Source organism: Mytilus californianus, unplaced genomic scaffold (genome assembly GCF_021869535.1).
Source record: "Mytilus californianus isolate M0D057914Y unplaced genomic scaffold, xbMytCali1.0.p SCAF_4, whole genome shotgun sequence".
Lineage (NCBI taxonomy): Eukaryota > Metazoa > Mollusca > Bivalvia > Mytilida > Mytilidae > Mytilus > Mytilus californianus.
The window spans coordinates 68,333,805-68,355,728 of NW_026262690.1; the positions used below are offsets into that span (position 1 = coordinate 68,333,805).

At 31.2% G+C, this 21,924-nt stretch overlaps 1 protein-coding gene across 5 annotated transcripts in view; it reads right to left on the reverse strand.

Annotated features, from left to right (window-relative positions):
- Nucleotides 1–21,924, reverse strand: part of LOC127698640 (guanine nucleotide exchange factor DBS-like) — a 75,025-nt gene that overhangs the window by 51,043 nt on the left and 2,058 nt on the right. For 2 of the 5 annotated variants that reach the window (XM_052202206.1, XM_052202207.1), the window contains exons 2-3: nucleotides 2,773–2,856; nucleotides 1,471–1,585 (exon numbers count right to left, since the gene is read on the reverse strand). In XM_052202206.1, the coding sequence (XP_052058166.1) occupies nucleotides 1,471–1,585; nucleotides 2,773–2,856 (199 nt within the window). Of the gene's footprint in view, nucleotides 1–1,470; nucleotides 1,586–2,772; nucleotides 2,857–4,626; nucleotides 4,786–14,885; nucleotides 16,370–21,924 lie in introns of those variants that run through there. The other 3 variants (XM_052202204.1, XM_052202203.1, XM_052202205.1) reach the window with 3 other exon arrangements.

Sequence of the window (21,924 nt, forward strand, 5' to 3'; positions counted from 1 at the left end):
AAAACCATACATCAATATCTTCAAGCATGAAGAAAAAAAGACAGACAGACAGACAGACAGACAGACAGACAGACAGACAGACAGACAGACAGACAGACAGACAGACAGACAGACAGACAGACAGACAGACAGACAGACAGACAGACAGACAGACAGACAGAGTGCAAACCTAAAGTCCCCTTCGACTTCGTCGGTAGGGGACTAAAAATGCTAACAAGAAGTATAAAAGAGTTTTGTTCACAAATTTTAACCCCATCTCACATTTCCGACAGAGAGCCAAAATATGTATAACATCAAACACAATATCACATTATGTATGCATCAACTTGAGAGGAAACTACAAGCATCTGGCAAATATGATAAAACTTTCAGTGGTACACAACTAAGATAACAAATAAACTTACAGTGGTTCCCATAAAAGATAAAAAAAACTTGCAGTTATACACTTACAATACAACAAACAACTTTCAGTGGTACACAACCAAGATAACAAACAAATCTTACGGTGGTACAAAAAAAACTTATGATGGTACACAACAAAGAGTACAAAAAAACTTACGGTGGTACACAACAAAGAGTACAAACAATCTTACGGTGGTACACAACAAAGATAACAACCAATCTTACGGTGTTACACAACATTGATAACAACCAATCTTATGGTGTTACACAACATAGATAACAACCAATCTCATGGTGTTACACAACAAAGATAACAACCAATCTTATGGTGTTACACAACAAAGATAAAAACCAATCTTATGGTGTTACACAACACAGATAACAACCAATCTTATGGTGTTACACAACAAAGATAACAACCAATCTTATGGTGTTACACAACAAAGATAACAACCAATCTTACAGTGGTACACAATGATAACAAACAATCTTACGGTGGAACACAACAATGATAACAAACAATCTTACAGTGGTACACAACATTGATAACAAACAATCTTACAGTGGTACACAACATTGATAACAAACAATCTTACAGTGGTACACAACATTGATAACAAACAATCTTACGGTGAAACACATTATTGAACAAAGATAACAAACAATCTTACAGTGGTACACAATAATGATAACAAACAATCTTACGGTGGTACACAACAATGATAACAAACAATCTTACGGTGGTACACAACAATGATAACAAACAATCTTACAGTGGTACACAACATTGATAACAAACAATCTTACAGTGGTACACAACATTGATAACAAACAATCTTACAGTGGTACACAACATTGATAACAAACAATCTTACGGTGGTACACAACATTGAACAAAGATAACAAACAATCTTACATCTCCTTATTTTTATATTGCATTGTTTCACAACAAAGATAACAAACAATCTTATGGTGGTACAATAAAATAAACAAACCTTTAGTTGGTGCACCATAAAGACAAAAAAAAAATAACATGCAGTACACAACAAAAATAACAAATGAACTTACGGTGGTACACAACAAAGATAACAAACAATCTTTTTGTAATCTTCATCGGATATCTCTTTCTGGTCATGGTTTTCTGGAATGGTTAAAACTGGGGCTCCATTTATTGCTTTACCTCCTGAAAACATTGAAAAAAATGTCTTCAATAATTTAAGTTTTTAAATTAATCAGTGTAAAATAAATAACTGTTAATCTTGGCAAAGCATCCTGACAAATATGAGATATAAGTAAAAAAACATCTGATCTAGGGCTTGCCATAGAAAGAAAAGTTGAAACTCTGGATGTCTAGACTGCTTTCATTTATAAAATCTGTAAATGGAAATGAACACTAAATGTCAAATGAAAGCTGTCAGAAGCACATGTTTATGGACACATAATAAACTCAAACCCAAAGAGTAAATTGAAATGAGTATAGAAATATGGTTATCTCTACTTATACTGATCAGCATTACAGAAGACTTAGTTCCCTGTGAAGGGTGTATAAATACACACACATTTCCAGTCAGAATGGTAATATTAAATCTAAGGGTGTGTTATGCCAAAATCATTGCTGGTTAAAGAATCCATGCAACAAGTTCTCTTTGTGGGGTATTCATAAGGCTTGTTGGAAGGCAAAATTAAAATGTCTGTCCCTATCCAATATTTCCTTTTTTCCAGTAGCAGTCTTAATTTTGTATCCTGTATCCCAAAAGTCATATCATTAAAAAACTCTGCATTGATTTTTGTTTCAATTTGTGTTCATTCCTAATATACATGAAATATTTTCCACTGGACATTAAGCAAACAACAATCAATAAATGCAATGAATTCACATGTAAAATAATTTCAACAGAAAGATTTTAACTGACAGCATGAAATAAAGTGATCGATTGATTATTGTTTGTGTTTGCTTCTGAGGTAAAGACCTAACCACTAAAGAATGAAACTGAAGTCAAGGCTTTGTGACAAATGTCTTGACAGACCTTTACTACTAAAAACTAATCCACATACCAAATGTATACTAATTTTTGTTAACCTAGGATAAAGTAAGACTAAGTCATTATAAAAGGATTAAAAATAGCTTTCAAGAAGATCATCAGATTAATAATATTTCAATGCAGTTTAGGCATTTAACACATGTACTGGCATCTGTAGTTTTCATTATAGTATTTGATTTTTGTTTCAATAAAATATCAGTTGTTTTAAGCTAGTTTGGTGATTGTTGATGACAAGCAGCTTTGACTGGTTAAATCTGCTGGGTCAATACTTCTTTAAAAACATTTTTTTTTTAACTCTGTGAAATTTTATAACTTTAGAGGTCATTACCTGATACAAAAGCAAATTTTGATTGCAGCAATGGTGCCACATCCAGTACACTGTAGGGACAGAGGGCTTCTCCCATTTCATCTCCTGAAAAAATACAATGTTCATGTGCTTAATTATCATTACTTGACAATTCAAATTCTCAAATGTGTACATAAAAAGCCAAATTTACCTCCACGAGAAAACAAATAGCATGGAAGGAAATAGTGAAGGAGTGCGTACTTTAAAGTACATCTACAATTTGAAAAAGGGAAGACCATTTCCTTTTACAAGGATGACATATAAAAAAACAAATAGTAAATAACTGTCCTAAACATACTGAATTTGTACTTTTGTCAAATGTACTTATTTGTAATTTAGAAAATAACTACATGTAAAGTGTCTTCTTAAATTCAAAGTACCTGGTATACTAAATGTTTTATACTAAAAATATGCACAAAATAACTATCTTTAACAGTAGTTATTGAACATATATTTTGTGCTTGCATTTGTAGCATATAAGTGAAATAGAAATAAACAAATCTAACTTGACAAGAACAATCTCAAGAAGCTCATCTTGGTCAGGGCAAGCAGGATGCAAATAAAACTTTTTGTAATATTTGGGTCAACCAGAAGTTATCACAAGCTTGAGCTGAAGTGCATTATTATTCAATACTGTATAGGAAGTCACAACAAAATGACCACAAGTACAAAATATGTACAATTTTCAAGAAGTCCAAAGGCTATAATTCTGCCAGAAGTGGGTCAACTGGAACTGCAAATCATCATTATATACATTAATATACCAAAAAGTCAGACCAATATTTGGAGGAATAAAGAAAAAGTGTTGACAACTGTTTGATTTCATAATGACAGAAGGACAGACATGGGTAGCACTATATGACTCAGTGGCAGAGGCATAATAAACCACAATATTAAAACAGAATTACTAGAAGTAACAACTAAAAAATCTAGTAATGTATAAATAAACAGAGATATGTCTCATCTGTCAGCATAAAATTCAGAAAAAGACAATCAGATGGACAGCAACATTGCTTATTAATTCAGTCCCTGTACTTAGTGTATCGGGTCTGAAAATGGTCGACAAACTGAGACAGTAATGAAACTTGATAGAAAATATCTTTGTCTATTGTAAGTAGTTCCTGTCAATATAACTTCAGCAGAAAACTAAACATTGAAAATTGCTAATTAATTTAAGGTCACTGGACCATGTCCTAGGGGGCAGGGCCTCAAAATAGTTGTCAAACTGATATGTACTGATAGTAATGCAACTTCATACAAAAGATCATTGATATATCACAAGTAGATCCTATCACAAGAACTTCAGCAGAAAACTTAACATTGAAAATTGCTAATTAATTCAAGGTCACTGGACCATGTCCTAGGGGGCAGGGCCTCAAAACAGCTGTCAACGTGATATGCACTGATAGTAATGCAACTTTATATCAATGATCTATCACAAGTAGGACTCATCAAACTAACTTAAGCAGAAAACTAAACAATTGCTTTGTCGCAGGTGAGACAAAAAAAAACCCTTGTACAAAAGCAAACTTTTTTCAGAACTAGTCTTGAAAGCTAATTTTGATTATTTATGATGTTGGGTTGCTGTCTAATTTTTATATATACCCCACAACTTCATATTGAAATTTTTTTGTGTTTTTCTTCCAAATTCCATGTAAATTTTTGTAGATTGAACAAATTATAGTTCCTTGAAACTGAACATGTATTTCCTTTTCACTGCTTTTCAAAAATAGAAATCTTTTACCCCAATACTACATTTTCCACTTATTATATCATATATCTTAATTGAATGGTATTTGAAAAATAATGGAAATTTATCAGCTGGTTTTTGCTTACCTACGTGCTCAGAAAGCATATTGCTAAACTAAAATCCTCAAGTTTCACAACAACAAACCACAAGTATATGAAATCACATCTTTACTTGTCAATTCATACGTCAATACAAATACTTTGTATTCAGTTTCCTTTCAATGTTTATATTTACAAGTGACGATTCAAACTTCCTAGGTGTATAATTGTCACCTGAGCTGATATATGATACACCTGGAATCCGTTTTATCAGTATAGTTTATATAATACTTAAACACCTCAATGATTAAGATGTTCATACATGTATAAGTACATGCCTATGAATCTACATGTATATTTGGAATAGGATGTGAAGAAATTGCATGCTAATTATATCTCCACACATTCTTGAAACAAGGAACAAAACTCAGAAAATTTAGATCAATTATTGAAACCTGCTGAGGTGAAAGTTTATACCTGTATAAGGTACTTTAATAAGATATAAATTTCCTTGTTTGATAAATTTTCACCTTTTAGAATACAGGTTAAATTTAAGTCCCTGTAGTGTACAATTTATATTTAATGGCAATGTGACAAACTATCTTAAAAGGAATTTCCTGAACATTTAAGGAACTACTTCATTAATTTCCACTCATGTATATTTTTTGTATATGCAAACATTTTTATGTATTATCCTGTATTAAGAAATTATCTAATATATGTTGTAAAATTATGTTTTATAAAGTAAAAACAATATATCAGTAATTTCATATATATAAATAAAAGATCAGGGACAGACATCAATAAGACAGCAGCTGAGCTATCAACAACACAAAAATTTAAATGACATCTAGAGGTCAATATAAGGTCTACAACAATATATAGGTTTCTTAACAGTAGCTCTAGTCTAGAAAGTTGTGAATACATCAAACAGAAGTCTATCAAAGATCTGTTTAAAGAGACAATCTGTTATACTACACTCAAACACAGTACAAAATATATCATGTTGTTGTTCAAGAGGTAACAGTCTGCAGAACAACATGTCACCCAATACAGACACATTATTCTGACAAGGAGCTGACCATTGTTTGCTAATACTAACTAGCACTGTATGACACATTGTTAGCAAAGAAGCAACTTTAAAAGTCTTTGAAAATTGTCCGGGGCCATGAATTAAAACAAACGACCTCCTGTTCTCAAAGCAACCATGCCGCCAAAAAACCAAATAGGTGGTTTTACCGAAATAAGATAAAGGATTAGAACAATTAAAGACATTTTTCTCCATATATGCTCTGTAATTGCAGAGATAATAATGCAATTATCAATTGATGTTCTATTTAAAGCTGTGTCAGCTAGGTTGGTTAATCGGTGAGCAATTTTGTTAAAATTTGGAATCTAAACACCAAAAGGATGACTGTGTAACGGAAAGTAAACAGATAATAACACAATCATGTGACTGCAATATATGAGATAATAAGCCATAATATCTGCTGAAAGTTCATAATAAGTCACCTATTAAAGAATGCCTTGAAGTAAAGGTGAAATTCCCTCACTGTTTTCAGAGAATAAGAAGTGTAATTAGGACAACAGAATGATTTTGTCAATTGAAAACCCTTACAATTCAAAACAAAGTTAGGAATAAAACAGATAGAGCAAATTAGTATACACAATACCATCTTTATAAACATTAGAGTGTGTCACTGACACCCATTCATTTGTTTAGTAGAGTATAGTGTAAGCTTGGATAGGCAGAGAGAAGAAAACATCCTGATAAAAAAGGAGCAGGAATAAAATACAAAACTTTCACTTGATACCTCTGTTCAGTGTTGTGGATACTGATGATAAGTCTATTTCTAGAGGTAGCAATAAATTGCATTTCTTATTAAATAACACTGTACTAATTATACAGTTCATAAAACATATGTTGTTGGAAAATTTGACAGAATTCTAAATTTGATAGCTGTTAAAATATATAAGAATGATAATAGAGCATATCATTAAAACACTGTGATATCAGATGTCTGGACAGAAAAGCATCATCTTAAATTTTTGTTCACTGGGGAAAATTACTGATGAAAACATTCCTTCTTTCAGTTTGATATGCAAATCCATATATCTTATACTGCATCATAATTCTTGTTTATTCATTGACAAGGGATATCTATTGATTGTCAATAATATAAGTATAAGTAAAAAAACAGCAATTTTTCAGATGAGTCACACTAATTCTGACTAATCGGACAACATGCTCTCCAGTGTTTAGCGGAGGGTGCACAAATAATCGACAGAAATTTGCTACATGTACAAATACAACCCAATTTCAAGGCAAATTGCTGCATAACAATACCAAATATGAAAGTTTACAAAGAAATTATTAATAACAGATTTAAAAAGTATATTGATCTTTACTTTAAAGCATCAAACATTCTTTTTTAACCACTGTTTTGCATCAAAGGGACCAGACATTTTGTTAAATGAGTATAAAACTGAAATATAGTTTGCATTACTTCAGAACTATTTTTAATGATATGAAAACTTTACAATAGATAAAGAGATTTGGTTTTGAAGTTTACCTGTAGCAGTATAGGAACCTAATATAACGAATGGGTAACACATACTACTTTTACAGTGATGTTGTTTAGAGAGCCCATAAATTTAAATACAATCAATGTAAACTTGTTGATCCTAAAGAATAAACTTTTTCTTAAAGTTATCAATTTAACACTGTTGTAAGATCTTTAAATTTTGTCTTTATTGGTACAATTGTAATAACATTGGATTTGTTTTTATTAAATTAATACTTAACTAAATATGTATATCTTGTCCCATTGTTTTTCATTTATTGTTTTGAGCATTAAATTTTTTTTTTTAATTGTTTTTCGTTTTGTTGTGCAGGATCCTTTTGTAGCTAACTACAAGGTATGGGTTTTGCTTATTGTTGAAGTCTGTTTGTTAACCTATAGTTCATCACATCCACAGCCTTTGGTCTTTGGGATAGTTGTCTCATTGACTATCATTTATGTTGATATATTCTCTGAGAATTTCAATCCCATTATTCATCTGGTCAAAAATGGAGATGCTTAATCAAATGCCCTATGTTGTAATAAATAGTCCCTCTCTTCTAGTTACCAAACCCTTGCAACATCTCTTTGAGGAGTGACCTGTGGCAAGGCAAAATATCTTCCCTCATACCTTGTTTTCCCCATGGCCATGGCTATTTACATTTTTTTGTCCCTCATCTGTGTCAACACATTTTTTTAAATCTTTTGTTTATTTTGTTCCCATCCTGAACTAGCATGTAATATTTGAAGTTTAACAATCATAAGATTGTAAGCCAAGAAAACTCATCAGATTCATATTGCTAAAAATGCATGCTATTTAAACCTCACTTAACCTTCTAGAATATAGGACTACCGGTATTGCAATATTCAAGTTGACAATTTACAATTTCAGAACCTAAAGGACTATTGATAATTCCATTGTTAGTATATCATTGTTATGCAATTCATTCTTTGTGAAATAAAGATTTGACAGACAACTCACATCTGCACAATGAATTGTTGAAGTAGTATCCATTCTATGTAAGTAGTAATGAGGATTTTATTTACATTTGAACCAAACATTTTTTGTTCAGAAGCCAAATAAAAAAAACGCACAATGCTACCCGTGCTACTAGCAATATGATGCTAGGTGGTTTTGTTACACTTTTTTTAAACATCTGTACTGCCTACTGACAACTCAGTCCTAAGTGTAAATGGTCATTCACTCTGTAGAAGAAAAGGACAAAATTCATAAGGCTTATCTGGCCTAATTTATTTCTAAATTTATATTTCATTGTTCAACATTATCATTCATTCGTTAATTTCTTAATTTGTGTGAATTAACAGTAAATGTTAATACAGCACTGTTCACTTTCATACCACAACAAAACTAGCTTACTGTACTGGTATCACTTAAATTTGTATCCGTATAACAAAAAATTTTGAAACGAATAATTTTACAATACCTTTTTAATTTTGAATACTAAAACTTTTTAGATAATTAGAACATATAAAGTAGATGTTCATATCCACAAGAAATTTTATCAGTTGACTTTTGTGGGAGTTATGAGTCTTTGAAGCATGCTCTCAACGGTTCCTTTGTTGATATCATTTTCATACTGGTCAAAAATTTTTCATTTACTTTGACCAGGCTTTGGAGAAGACATTTTCAAAGGAAGAACTAATAAAAAATAACACAGAAGTTTACTTTCTAGCTTATCTAGCCCCAGGCATCATGTCATGCATTGTCATTACTTAAAACCATTAAATATCTTCTGAGAAACAATTTCGACATTTAAACAAAATATTTTTTGAATGATACTGGGAAGATCCTTAACTAATTTACAGTTTTTTGTGGACAAACCCAAGTAAAAAATGACCACCACAATGGAACATAAATAGAACCATAAAAATAGTACATGCATGCATGTTCTCATATACCATCTCCCATATTAAAATCACATCAAGCAGAAATGAACCTAATGTGTTCCTCTCCTAGCTATCCAAAATCAAAGATGTGGAACATATTTTATCATAATCATTTGGTAATCTGACAATGCAATTAGTGTCTCCTCCATGACAGTCTTAAACAGTAAAACTAAATATTCAATAAACAACACTGCTAATGTTTAGTGTTTGGTTCAGGTTGGCTGTCATTGTGCAACACAGTTTAATATAGAACCCAAGGGGAAATACAAAGAACTCTTTTTGTTAGAAAACACTGTCAAACATCTACACATACTATCCACACTGATGTGTGTCCACACTTGTTAGTATTCTAAAATAAAAATAAACTGCTTCGCCGAGCGCAGCTGGATACGACAGCAGAGGTCCAACCCTGAACAGTTGGGGCAAAAATGGACACAATATTCAAGCTTGATACAGATCTGAATTTGGATTGTAATTAAATATTTGACACATTATAGGTTTCTGACACAGAATAAATGTGTCTAAGAACTTGAAATTGGTTGTATGATTTGAATTTATATTCAATTGAAGATTTCTGGCTGCTGTGCAATACACTGTGCTGTTGCGCAATACTTAGTAAATCTGTTTTCAGACTATATACAAAGAATTAGCAAAAAAAATTGTGACCCCCAATTTTTTTCTTTGGAAAATTGACAATTTCTTAAATCTTGAGGAAAAAAAATTGACTCCAAAAAATTTTACCCCCCCCCCAAATTTTTTTTTACCCCCCCCCCCCCCAATTTATTTTTACCCCCCTCCAAAAAAATAATGTTTGAAGAGAATTTTCTTTTGAGGAAAAAAAATTGCCCCCCCCCCCCCTTCCAAAAAAAATTAATTTTGAAGAAATTTTCTTTTTGTAAAATGTATTACAATTTCAGAGCAATCAAAATACTTATACACAAGTTATTGTCCTGAAACTAGAAAAATGATTGTTTTGGTCCCTTTTTGGCAACTAATTCCTAAATGGTTAGGACCATCACTCCCAAAAACAATCCCAACCTTCCTTTTGTGGTATTGAAGCTTGTGGTTAAATTTCATAGAGATCTATACACTTAAACTAAAGTTATTGTCCGGAAACCAAATGTTTTCGGACTATGCTGACGCCCACGACTTGATACCAATATACGACCGCAAAAATTTTTTGCGGTTAAAAATTTTGCGGTTGTATAATAATGTCATGTCATTGGTTGAATAACCATAGTTTAAGACAATTTTGAAAATATTTCCAAGAATGTGTCAGTTTCTGATATGGTGAATTCAATTTTTTTAAGTAAAAGTAAAAATAAAAGTGATTTTTACCTCATCTTCTAAGTTATATGACTTTGTTTGTCTTGTTCAGTTTATCTTAAGTCAACAGATTTTTCCCTGTACATGTATACAGTTATCAGATCACTAAACCCCCAAACAGTCAAAAAAAGAGAAATTAAATAAAAATGAATCTTACCACATATCCATTTATATTTTAAAATATAAATTAGGACAAATCAATTTTACACATCCAGGATATCAATTTAATATTGTTTGAATAAAAGTATTATAGTTTTAATCATTAGAAAATAATTTCATTTAAATCAGGAGTTCATACAAGTCATTTTATAAATCCAGGATATCACTAATAAATATCGTTTGTTTCAAAGTATTAATAATTCTAGTTTATATTAAAAAACTGAAAAATGTAAAGTACAAATACTTTAAAATGTGATAAAACACCCAATATGTCCCGAAGAAATAAGTATAGTACTTCCACATCAGGAAATATACACTTATAATTCAAATTATGTTATTTTGAATGTTCACTTTCAACAGTTTTCATTAATTATATTAGGGTTGAAAATATAGCAAGTCTGAGCTCCTAACCTTTTTTAATTCTCTTATTGACTCCACTAGGAAAATTACTGAAAAGACACAATTTTATCAATTGTTGAACTGTTCAGTCAAATGTCCTCCTTATTTTTTTTTATATTAACACCTAAATGAAATTTATGCAATACCAGTAACTATTTTTTTTCTAATTTCATAAAATAAATGTTAAGCAATAGTACTCGACCTGGCAGAATTTCTTTTGGACCTATGTAATATTTTCTCTGGAAAATCATAGACCTTATAAAAAAATTCCTGTTCCTAAACATCTCTAAACTGTAGCATAATGACTCAATGCTTATCTAAAAGATATTTGTCTTGACCATATACATGCTATTTTTAACCCCTGTGAATAAAAATTAGCTAGAGAAACAAAAAAAAATTTGTAAGGGTTCCGTGGAACACAGTGTCTCACCTACTTTTGCTATTAGTCGCAGGCTCAACAAAAGTGGGGAAAAAATTATTAAAAATTTTCCTCTTGATACTATCTTTTGATTGTAAGAAGCTTCTATCCAAGTTTGGTAAAAATCCATGATGGTTTATGAATCTAATAAATGTTTTAAAAACTGTAACTGCAGACTGTATGTAATGTTAACTGGAAGAAAAACTAAGTCCATTTATACGTAATATACAGAAAAACAGGAAATAAATTTTTACAAAACTTCCTTCTAGATACTAGCTTTTGATCATAAACAAGCTTCTGTCCAAGTTTGGTACAAATCCAGGATACGTAGTTTCAGAAAGTTATTAAAATTTTAAAACTTTAACCACAGAGTGAATGTAATATTAACTGGCAGAAATACTAAGTCCATTTATAAGTAAAATACAAATATACAGGATTTTTTTTACAAAATTTACTTCTGGATACTATCTTATGATCATAAACAAGCTTCTGTCCAAGTTTGGTAGAAATCCAGGATAGTTTAAAGAAAGTTATTAAAATTTCAAAAAAGTGAATATTTGTGGACACGCCGCCGAAGATGACGACAACGGAATGTTGGATTGCTATGTCTCGCTTTTGCGACAAAAGTCGCAGGCTCGACAATAAAAGCACTTTTCATTCTACCTAATGAAAAAAATTAGAATAAATCTGAACAAGAAAATATATGAACATTGTATGTGTATTGCATTCAATCAATTAATAGGGAAAGGAGTGGTCTTAAAATGGGGGCATCAACTGGCCTTTTTAAAGGGTTAGGAGAGCTCTTTCACATGGGGCATCAACTGGCCTTTTTAAAGGGCTAGGAGAGCTCTTTCACATGGAGAATCAACTGGCCTTTTTAAAGGGATAGGAGAGCTCTTTCACATGGGGAATCAACTGGCCTTTTTAAAAGGGATTGGAGAGCTCTTTAACATGGGGGCATCAACTTCCCTTTTTACAGGGATAGGAGAGCTCTTTAGCATGGGGGCATGAACTGCCCTTTTTACAGGGATAGGAGAGCTCTTTAACAAGAGGGCATCAACTGCCCTTTTTACAGGGATAGGAGGGGTCTTTAATATGTAGGCATCAACTGCTCTTTTTTAAACCGATTTTGTCATATGCATCTGAAATTCTTATAATTGTGATTTTTTAAACCTAATTTTTACCTACCATCCAACAGAATTTTTCTTTTGTTACCATTATTTTTAGTCTTTTTATTACATGTAACTTCACTTCTAATTTGAGTACCGGGTATGTAACATGTACAAAATGTAGGAGTACATGGATGTACCCTTTCTTCTCTCAGATACTTGTTTTAAACTTTTTGTAAATAATTGGCTGCCTGTTTAACTTCAAGCCCCACAAATCCTTCATTTCTTTTGAATGATGAAAATCCTGATAACTTGTGCTTTTTATGCTGTTTATAAGATTACTTGGTCTAATTACCACCAATACTGTACCCTATAAACTTGACAACCATGATGTAAGAGGGGGTGGACAGGGGGGTACCCTTCTCCCACCTCCCGCCCCCTATCTCCCACCTCCCACTTTTAGAATCTTTTTTTCTCTCCCACCTGTTTTTTGTCTCCCACCTCCCTTCCTCCCACCTCCCAACCCCCTCCTCCCAGCTTTATCATAGGATTCTTGACTATAGTAAGTAAAAAAAAAATTTTTCACTTCTTCAGAGCTGTCTTTTTTTTTAATTTTAGAAGTCTTAAATCTCGTCAGATATTATATTTTGTAAATGTAACAGTTATGTTAGTTCAGATTGTCTCACGAAGTCTTACACTAAAAAATTCAATCACAACATAGAACACATATCGAGAAAACGGAGATCAGTGACAACGTCCAACGGGAAACGAACTGATTTGATACGATTAACGATTTTCTGAATTTCATAGAATGTTCACCTTTATTAAACCTTTTATTCATAAAATTATCTGTGATACAAGCTGCTTTCCTTTTATTAGACATAATATTGCTGTTGTTATTTAAATTCATCAACAATTTGCCGCTTGAAAATATACTGCTAAATCGTCGCATTTTAAAGCGCTCTTACGATACAGATACAGACACATGGTTTATAATTATCACTTCCCCTACTTTGGAGGTGTGCCTAAATTGGCAGAAGATAGATCTATACTTTAACGCGGACCTCGACGAAGACACCTATAAACATGCACATGAACGGCGTAGAACGGAGATTATTAAGGAATGAAAGAAATTAGATTTGAACGATCTTCAAAAGAATTTTACACATTTTTTTTTTGTATTTTTATTTTTTCTGCCGGTACCAGACGCTTCCGTAGGCGGGTAAAAGTACCGGGTACCGGGTCTTAATGAATGCACTGATTAGTCATTGCTTTACGCCGCATAAGCACAAAAGGGCTATATTGCTGTGACAAGATTAGTCATGAAATATTTAGTACACACAATATAAGGCAACAAGAGCAACTTCTCTAAATGTCAATAATCTGGCACTCAAATCAAACACGATTATATTTGCAATAGTAGCTGTAAGATATTTACAAACTTTACATGAAAAAGTTGATGTCAAAGATCAAAGATAACCCTTCTATTTGCAATCTTTAGAACTAATGTTAAATGAATGACATTTACTCAATGTTTGTACACATTTTTTCTATTTGAATGCAACCAAAAAAATTACATACTTTTTATTTTGTATGTTTTAAGATAGTTTGTGCATGCACAAACTGAACTGTCTGTACTTTGTTTGTTCTATTGGGGTTTTCTAAAAACACAATTCAGTATTTATACTTATTTCAAAAATAAAAAGACGAAGTGGTATGTCATCATTCAGTCAATTCAAATCTGTATTCTTTTATGTTCATAACACTTCACAACATATTTCAAGCCATTCAGTTTAGGGTGAATCTATTTATCTATCATCCAAAAACCACAAATTGAACAAATGTTTGGAAAACCAAGGGCCATAACCCTGGAAAAGTAAAATGGATAATGATAATCTAACTTAACCTGAATTTCCTTGTGAGATTAACATTTGAATTTCATAGAAATTCCTTGGTTTAGAAGTTTGCTACCGGTACTGTAAATCCTAATAACATTATAGTCATATCAGTAATAATAGATCAGAGTAAGGGGATCTATATTTATCATCCTTAAACAACTAGGAGCAGAAGGAGGATCAAGAGGATCAACTCTTGAATAGCACTATTGAAATCAACAAAAGAATCAAACTCAACTTATTTTATTTCCATAAAAATTAATAAATGATTGGGTTTGCTCAATTTATTGTTCAATCTTTTTAAAAATGAAGGGCTTAAACTCTGAACGGTAAAAGTTAAGTGGATGAAAATCAGAATCTTCCTTAAGTTATTGGTGTACATTTCAACAAAAATTCAATCATTTTTGTCTGACAATTAATTTTATATCATCCACACCAATGGACAGACATGCCCATCAAAATGCATCCATTTAGGAGGGAGTAAATACATACAACTTATAATGTATAATCATACATATAACTACATCCTTACCAGTTGTCTTTATTTCAGACCCAGCATTCTGTAAAGAAGCATTGTCTGACACAGGAGACACAATAAATTTATCTTTTATTATACCATCCTCTTCATAATCAGGACCCCATTCAGAATCACTAGTCCCCGTTGTAGTTGTTGTAGTATTACTGAAATGACGTTTGTGAGTACGGTGAAATGTTAGGCTATTTCCTAAGTAATAAGATTTGTCTGTGCAAGGACTGTAATCGTCTGTAAAATCTTCTGTGGAACCCTGGGAAGAACTATAACCAGGATGAAGTGCAGGAACCCCTAAATATTCTCTGTACTCTTCACTAGTTTGACGATCAAGAATCGAACTTTTGCGCTTAAAGTTTTCCAAAAAATCATCAATTTGCTTTTCAATTTTTGCTACTTGATTTCCAGGTATTCCTGGAAGTTTAGATGATGTTATTCGAGGTTCTGCCATACTGAAATGTTACTATTATCCAATTATAATAGATGCATCCTTATATTGCATGAATTCTAATTTGGTTGCATAACAGAGTCAAAATAGATCAATATTTTTTTACATCCAACATGATCTTTCAGATTAAACAGTTCTTTTTGAAAATCCTGTTTGAGGATTGTCACATGGCTGTGACTCATTGTGCACACCTGTTTACATGGCAATAATTGTTTTAATCCATACATAAAAATTTGTTGTCATGTCAATTCTTTTATATTGACAATCATGAATTACTATATAAATCTTTTTTTTTTCTATCTTTAGATATATAACTTGGTAAAAGCCAAAACTAATAACAAAACTTCCTGATAACAGTTTTCTATGCTAATTTGATCATATCTAACCTTTAATTGAGTTATCTCCCCTCGTTAAATCAATAATTACGGACAGTATTAATTTTCCTCACTTGATTTCACTGCAAGTGTCAAATATAATTTCTGCTATTATCCTAAGCTAATGATGTGATATAATAATCAGACAAGTCCAAGGTTTCATAAACAAAATCCTGTAAAGTTGTGAAAATTACATCAACAAGATAAATAGCCATTTCCAGTAAATCTACAAGTAAAGATTCTCCCAAAAACCAAATATCAAATATTGATAAGAAATAAAACACATCCACTTCCATAACAAAATAAAAGGCTATTGTTTCATACAACGGAATGCTAACACCAAAAATCAATCCAAACCTATTTCTATGATTCAGTAAACAGACTTAATTTCTAAATTTGCACAAAGTATCTACTATCTGCATCATAGCTGCATGTAGGATAAAACGAAAAACGTAACTGTTGAATCAATATCTGGCGAATTACAAAATCCATTTCATAGCAGTACTGTCCGACAATTGTAATTATTCAGTTTTATCATTAATGAAAAATGACAGAATATATCTCTGGTTATTGATTTGATCAAAATTCCCCAAAAAATAATAAATCTCCGCTAGTCCCGATGAAAGAATTGGCTGACACGGCCATGTTTTATGAAGTCATGAAAACATGTTGCAGAGACACAAGGTTAAACTTAAACCTGTCCAATCAATGAATTTGTTTAAATCAATAACAACATATTTGATGGGTTTTCTAGTAAAATTTATACAGGTAGCGAAAAATAAACACATTAATTATTTATTTTAAATAAATAACTATTGCTAATGGGGTTGTCATCATTTGCAGGATGTGCAAATACGAGAGTTACGTATTCATTTTTAAAAAAAATAATTCTAAAAAAAACTTCATGAAAATAAAAAGAGCAATTTTTGCAAGATACAATATGATAGCATAATTTTAAAGAATGGTGCATGAATTTACAGCTTTAAATAATGTTTTAATGTATGAATTATCTACTTCTCCAATGGAATAAATAGTTAAAATCTCAATTTAATTGATATATGTGTTAATTTCAATCTTACTCTGAAATTGAATATTCTTATTAACAGACCTTTGGTATAATTCCAGAAATTATGTTTTAAATTAATAATTGTTATATTGCTTATTGTGGCTGCTATAATCAAAGCCATAATTATTCCACATATCTATAACTTATAAATAAATATCAATTTCAAAGTCGATAATTGCCAAACACAAGCAGATGAATAAGATAGTGGATAACTATATATAATGGACCATTTTACATAATAGTACTTTGCATAATATCTACATAAATATGGTAAACTGACCATTTAAAGTTTACTTATTATAAATAGATTAATTATTCATTGCTTAGATTATCTCAAGGGTCTATTTATCTGATTTTCTTTCAAAATTTTATTTTTTTATCATTAGATTTCTTGGTTTCCAGAAACAAAAGATGAAAATGTAATTCTAATTTTGATAATCAAATAGGGGTAATATATTTAAGAAATAATTCATGGCAGCCGTAGATTTGTTTTCAATTAACCATGGGTTGGGCATTTATATTCGATTATTTTACCCTGAGCGTTAGCGAGGGGTAAAATACGAATATAAATGCCAAACCCATGGTTAAATGAAAACATATCTACCCCTGCCATGAATTATTTCGATTCTAATAAGACAAATTCGGTAATTTTGTTAACCGTGATTGAAAGCCCTATACATACGATACTGTTTTGGCTGTTCCGTTTTACCCAATTTTGATAATATTAGTAATATTATATAATTCAATGATTATTTTTTTTAATCGCATTTTTCACTTAAAAATTTTCTTCCAATGTAGTTTTATTCGTTCTGAGGCGTACACGAAGCTTTAAAACGCCCGGTATTTACATTTGATTTTTTGTTTACGGAAACATATTTGTGACGTCACCTTGTTTCGTTGCCATGTCAAGACATAACATCATTTCGCGGAATTTTTGTTTTATGAAATTTTACCATGAAAAATAAATTGAAATGGACTGATTTGTTTATTTTGCTGTAGAATAGAGATAAATATATTGTATCTGAAGCTTGGCCTTCGTAAACTGGGGATTTTGATGTCGAAAATTGAGAATATCTGGCAGTATAAATAAGTTGGTCATAACGCGGAACAGCCGTTTATGTGTATTACTGTGTTTGCGCTAAAGGTAGATATATTATGATTATACTGGTTGACGATAATAGGTCGTCATATTAGAATTGATTACAGACCACCATGTGTAGTTGGCTTTTTTGTTGGCCACTTATTCCTAAAGTAAGCTTAGACACTTCCTATTGACAGATAATTGTTATATTTGTTTATTAGATAGACTATCTATATCATTTGGAAATATAGATTTTACCACAGAAACCCAATTGATTAAGAAATTCATTCACTAAAGATCGTAAAAAATTTGAACATTTAAAATGTGAAAATATAACTATTGAGAATGGATCAATATTATAATCAATGGGGTAAAGCAGTAGAATATGTTTCTCTAATGTTTAAGCAAAATGCCAAGTACAATGTGCCAAAAAATCAAGATGCTTGAAGACTTATAAAGACAAATTTCAAAAACATAAATACTCATGCACATATCTGTCGGACAGACTAACATTTTTTTTTCTGAATAACTGAAGGTTTTTTTTATAGATTTATGACACTTTTTGATTTTCAAAATGAGAGGAGTAAAATATTATGGTATTTATCATCCCTTCTCGTTTATGTATATACCCATCAACATTATGGTCCAATTTTGTTTCCTCATATACTTCAACTCCCTTCTTCTTCCCTTCAATCCCCCTTAAATAAAATGCTAGGTTAAAAAGTTATCTATCTGTAAGTATTAGAATCAGAATGAAACATTTTTTTTTACAAAATTGATTTTAAAATGTAACTCTTGATAGACAGATAAAAAACCTACTACATGTATTCAAATCATATCTAAAATCAACTACTGTGACACAGTTCAAGTGAATAAACATAAATTTGAGAAATGTTTACCTCTGGATTGAAATCTTATATAACATGCAACACAACTTACATGTTAAATTTACCAAAAAGGTTTCTTCTTTGTATATATATATACAATGGCAAGTGATAATTTCAATCCTTTTTTCATTAAATATGTATGTATTACTTTTCCATATGGTTTTTTAACTAATAAAATACATGTCAATAAACATACTTAATATGGTGTTTTGTTATTCTAGAAGACATATTTTATCATTTCAAGGGTACATGTATTTTTTGACAACACCTTTATCTTTACTGATATCAGAAAAAAACTGAAATTTGAAATAATACAAGTACATAAAAATGTATTGTCCAGATTGTTTACCCTTAGGTAGAGATTAATATGGTCATATGCAAATAAAGTATGTACCTAGAGCTAAATATATATCTTATTAAACAGAAATTGTTAAAATGTAGATTTTTTTTTTGTACATAAAAAAATTATGCAGTTTATCTCTGCAATATTACCTGTAAGTGGTTGATTTTAGTTTACAGTATCACTGGGTTTTTTTGTCCATTAAAAATTTAGCTGTTGACAACATATTTTTTTACATAAAAAGAGATCTGAGGTAAACAAGTTGATGATATCTTAACCCTAAAGGCTATGATACCATCAGAAAAGTCATCAAGAGGGCAACACATTGTCCTAAACAATACTAGTGTCTATACCATATGTCAAACCTTAAATCATCCTGATCTTTGACAACCTTTGAATAAATTAAAGACTACCACAGATGTGCAACTCTATCTACAATGGTTGGTTTGAAGCCCATATGAGAAAGGTGGAGGGTTGTACATAAGGTCAGTTCCCCTGTCACGTAAAAAAAAAACTAGCTGCGGAAACCAAAAAAACAAATCAACAGAGATGAGCCATCAACAATAAATGTATATCTTTAAAGGACTAAAACATATCATACATGTTAACCTGTAATAAAATTTTGATTTTTGTTTCATTAGCAGAGGCGGATCCAGCCATTTTTAAAAGGGGGGTTCCCAACCCAGGAAAAAGGGGGGTTTCCAACCATATGTCCTCATTCAAAAGCATTGATTGTCAAAAAAAGGGGGGGTTCCAACCCCCGGAACCCCCCTGGATACGCCACTGATTAGGTTGCTTTTTATTGACATACATTTCATTTTATTAATGATAATCATTGATGAAGTTAAAACAACCTTGAGAAATTTTTGTAATTTTTTCAACTTTCCACTTTTGCCCTTTCTTTCTCAGATCCCACTTTTTTTACTCAATATTTCCCACATCTCCACTTTTTTTACCCAAAACATCCCAACTTTTTTTACCCTCGTAATGCCACGTCCCAAAAGCGTGTCATCCCCTCACTGAAGATTTTACATTTTTTTCTTTTTTTTTTTGTTATCTAGGTGTTCTGAAAGAGTGACACAAACAATTTTCACAATACAATTTTCTTCAATTAGGTCCGAGTACACAGTTATCGTCCTTTGATTTTCGTTGTCCACAAATATAGTCCCTAGTGTGGACAGTGTGTTACTTGCCAATTTTTTTGATACCCCTTCCAAATTTATTTCTCCATGTTTTATGCCTCAAATAGCAAGTAGGGGGATGAAATTACACTGTAAAAAAATTTGGGTCATGAATTTTAAAGTAAAGTAGTGATTTGGTCCAGCTGAAAAAGGTTAAAAATAAGCACTTCGGAAGCTGTCAAAAGATTTCAAGACCCCCTTAACATAAAATTGTCCATATTTTGAGTTAGAGCCGATGAAGTTTTCTATAATTTTGATATAATTTGTCCCAAAAGTAGTACAACACACTGTAAAAATATTATTGAGAAAGCGCAGGTGGGATTTTTTTAATTTTCATTTATTGTCTAAAAGAAATGCACTACGAAATAACTGTGTACTCGGACCTAAGAGGTGAAATCAGGAAATATAGAATCTGTACTTTGGCAACTTCCCTGAATGATTTAATGGTGTCAAGTTGTCAAATAGCATGAAACTAAAGGATTTAAACTTTTATTTGATAGAATTTCTGCAAAAATGACAAATTTTGGCATTATATGGTCAAAATAAGCATTTCATAGCTTTTTCAATTTTGATGCATATTAGTGGCATTCTGACTTTCTATCTGACAGGTTTTCATGTGTCAATATTTGTGTTTCTATGCTTTAATCCAGTTGTATTACTCATTTGTGAACTCTGAATGTACAGAAAAGAAGATTATCTCAGACAATATGTGCAAAATGTGTTGTATAAATTACCCTCGTCTAACGCCCTGTTTGGATCAAGTTAAATGTGAGGAGTTTGGTACATAAAAGTGGAAGTCCATAATAAAGACCTCACTAAATTTGTATAAAAAGCACTTAACAATGTCTTTTGTAACTGTTTCATTTCACATAATATCTTTCTTTTCTTCTGTAGGATAGCAAGTGGTTCAAATATAAGCCTGTTGAGACTAAAATTGCCTGCAAGTTTTTCACTAAAAAGTGAAAAATCTTTGTATCAGACCGTACCGTCTGCAAAAAAAGTTGAATGCAAGAGTCTTTTTGTGCTCAGATTTATTGTATCATGTCACCTGAGTATAGAAATGATAGAAAAGACACAAATTTTTATTTCCTATAGCTTCAATATGCATTTTTAAATGTAAATATGTGCTACGGCCTAAATTGACCCTAAATTATTTTCAGTCTTACTTGGCCTAAGACCCTTTTAAACTAATCTGATATGTTATTTGTAAGTTTTCTTTCCATTTAAAGTACATTAAATACATATGTAAGGATTATTTATAACCAAAAAGCTTCACCAATTTAAAATTGCTGGAAAATATTACATCTTCATGTAAGGCCCACCTTCATTGGAAAACCTCCATTTTTAGGCACAGGCTCATATAAATTTGACTTTTGAATAATTATGCTAAGTCTGATATATCAAATGAGTACTCTATTGCTTTTAATACATGATATATTATATATTAAGGCATTTTAAAAGTATTTTTTTGCAATATTTTAATTTTAAAAGCCCCAAATGTTGATAGTTGAAATTTTTCAATTTTAACGTCAAAATTTAACACGCAAAGTTGAATATAGAATTTATCATACTGTCTATAATATATATCTTATTGCCATGAAACTTTGTAAGCAGTCTCATAATTTATTAAGCTTTGGTCATACCAAGTTTTATTAAGATTGGTCA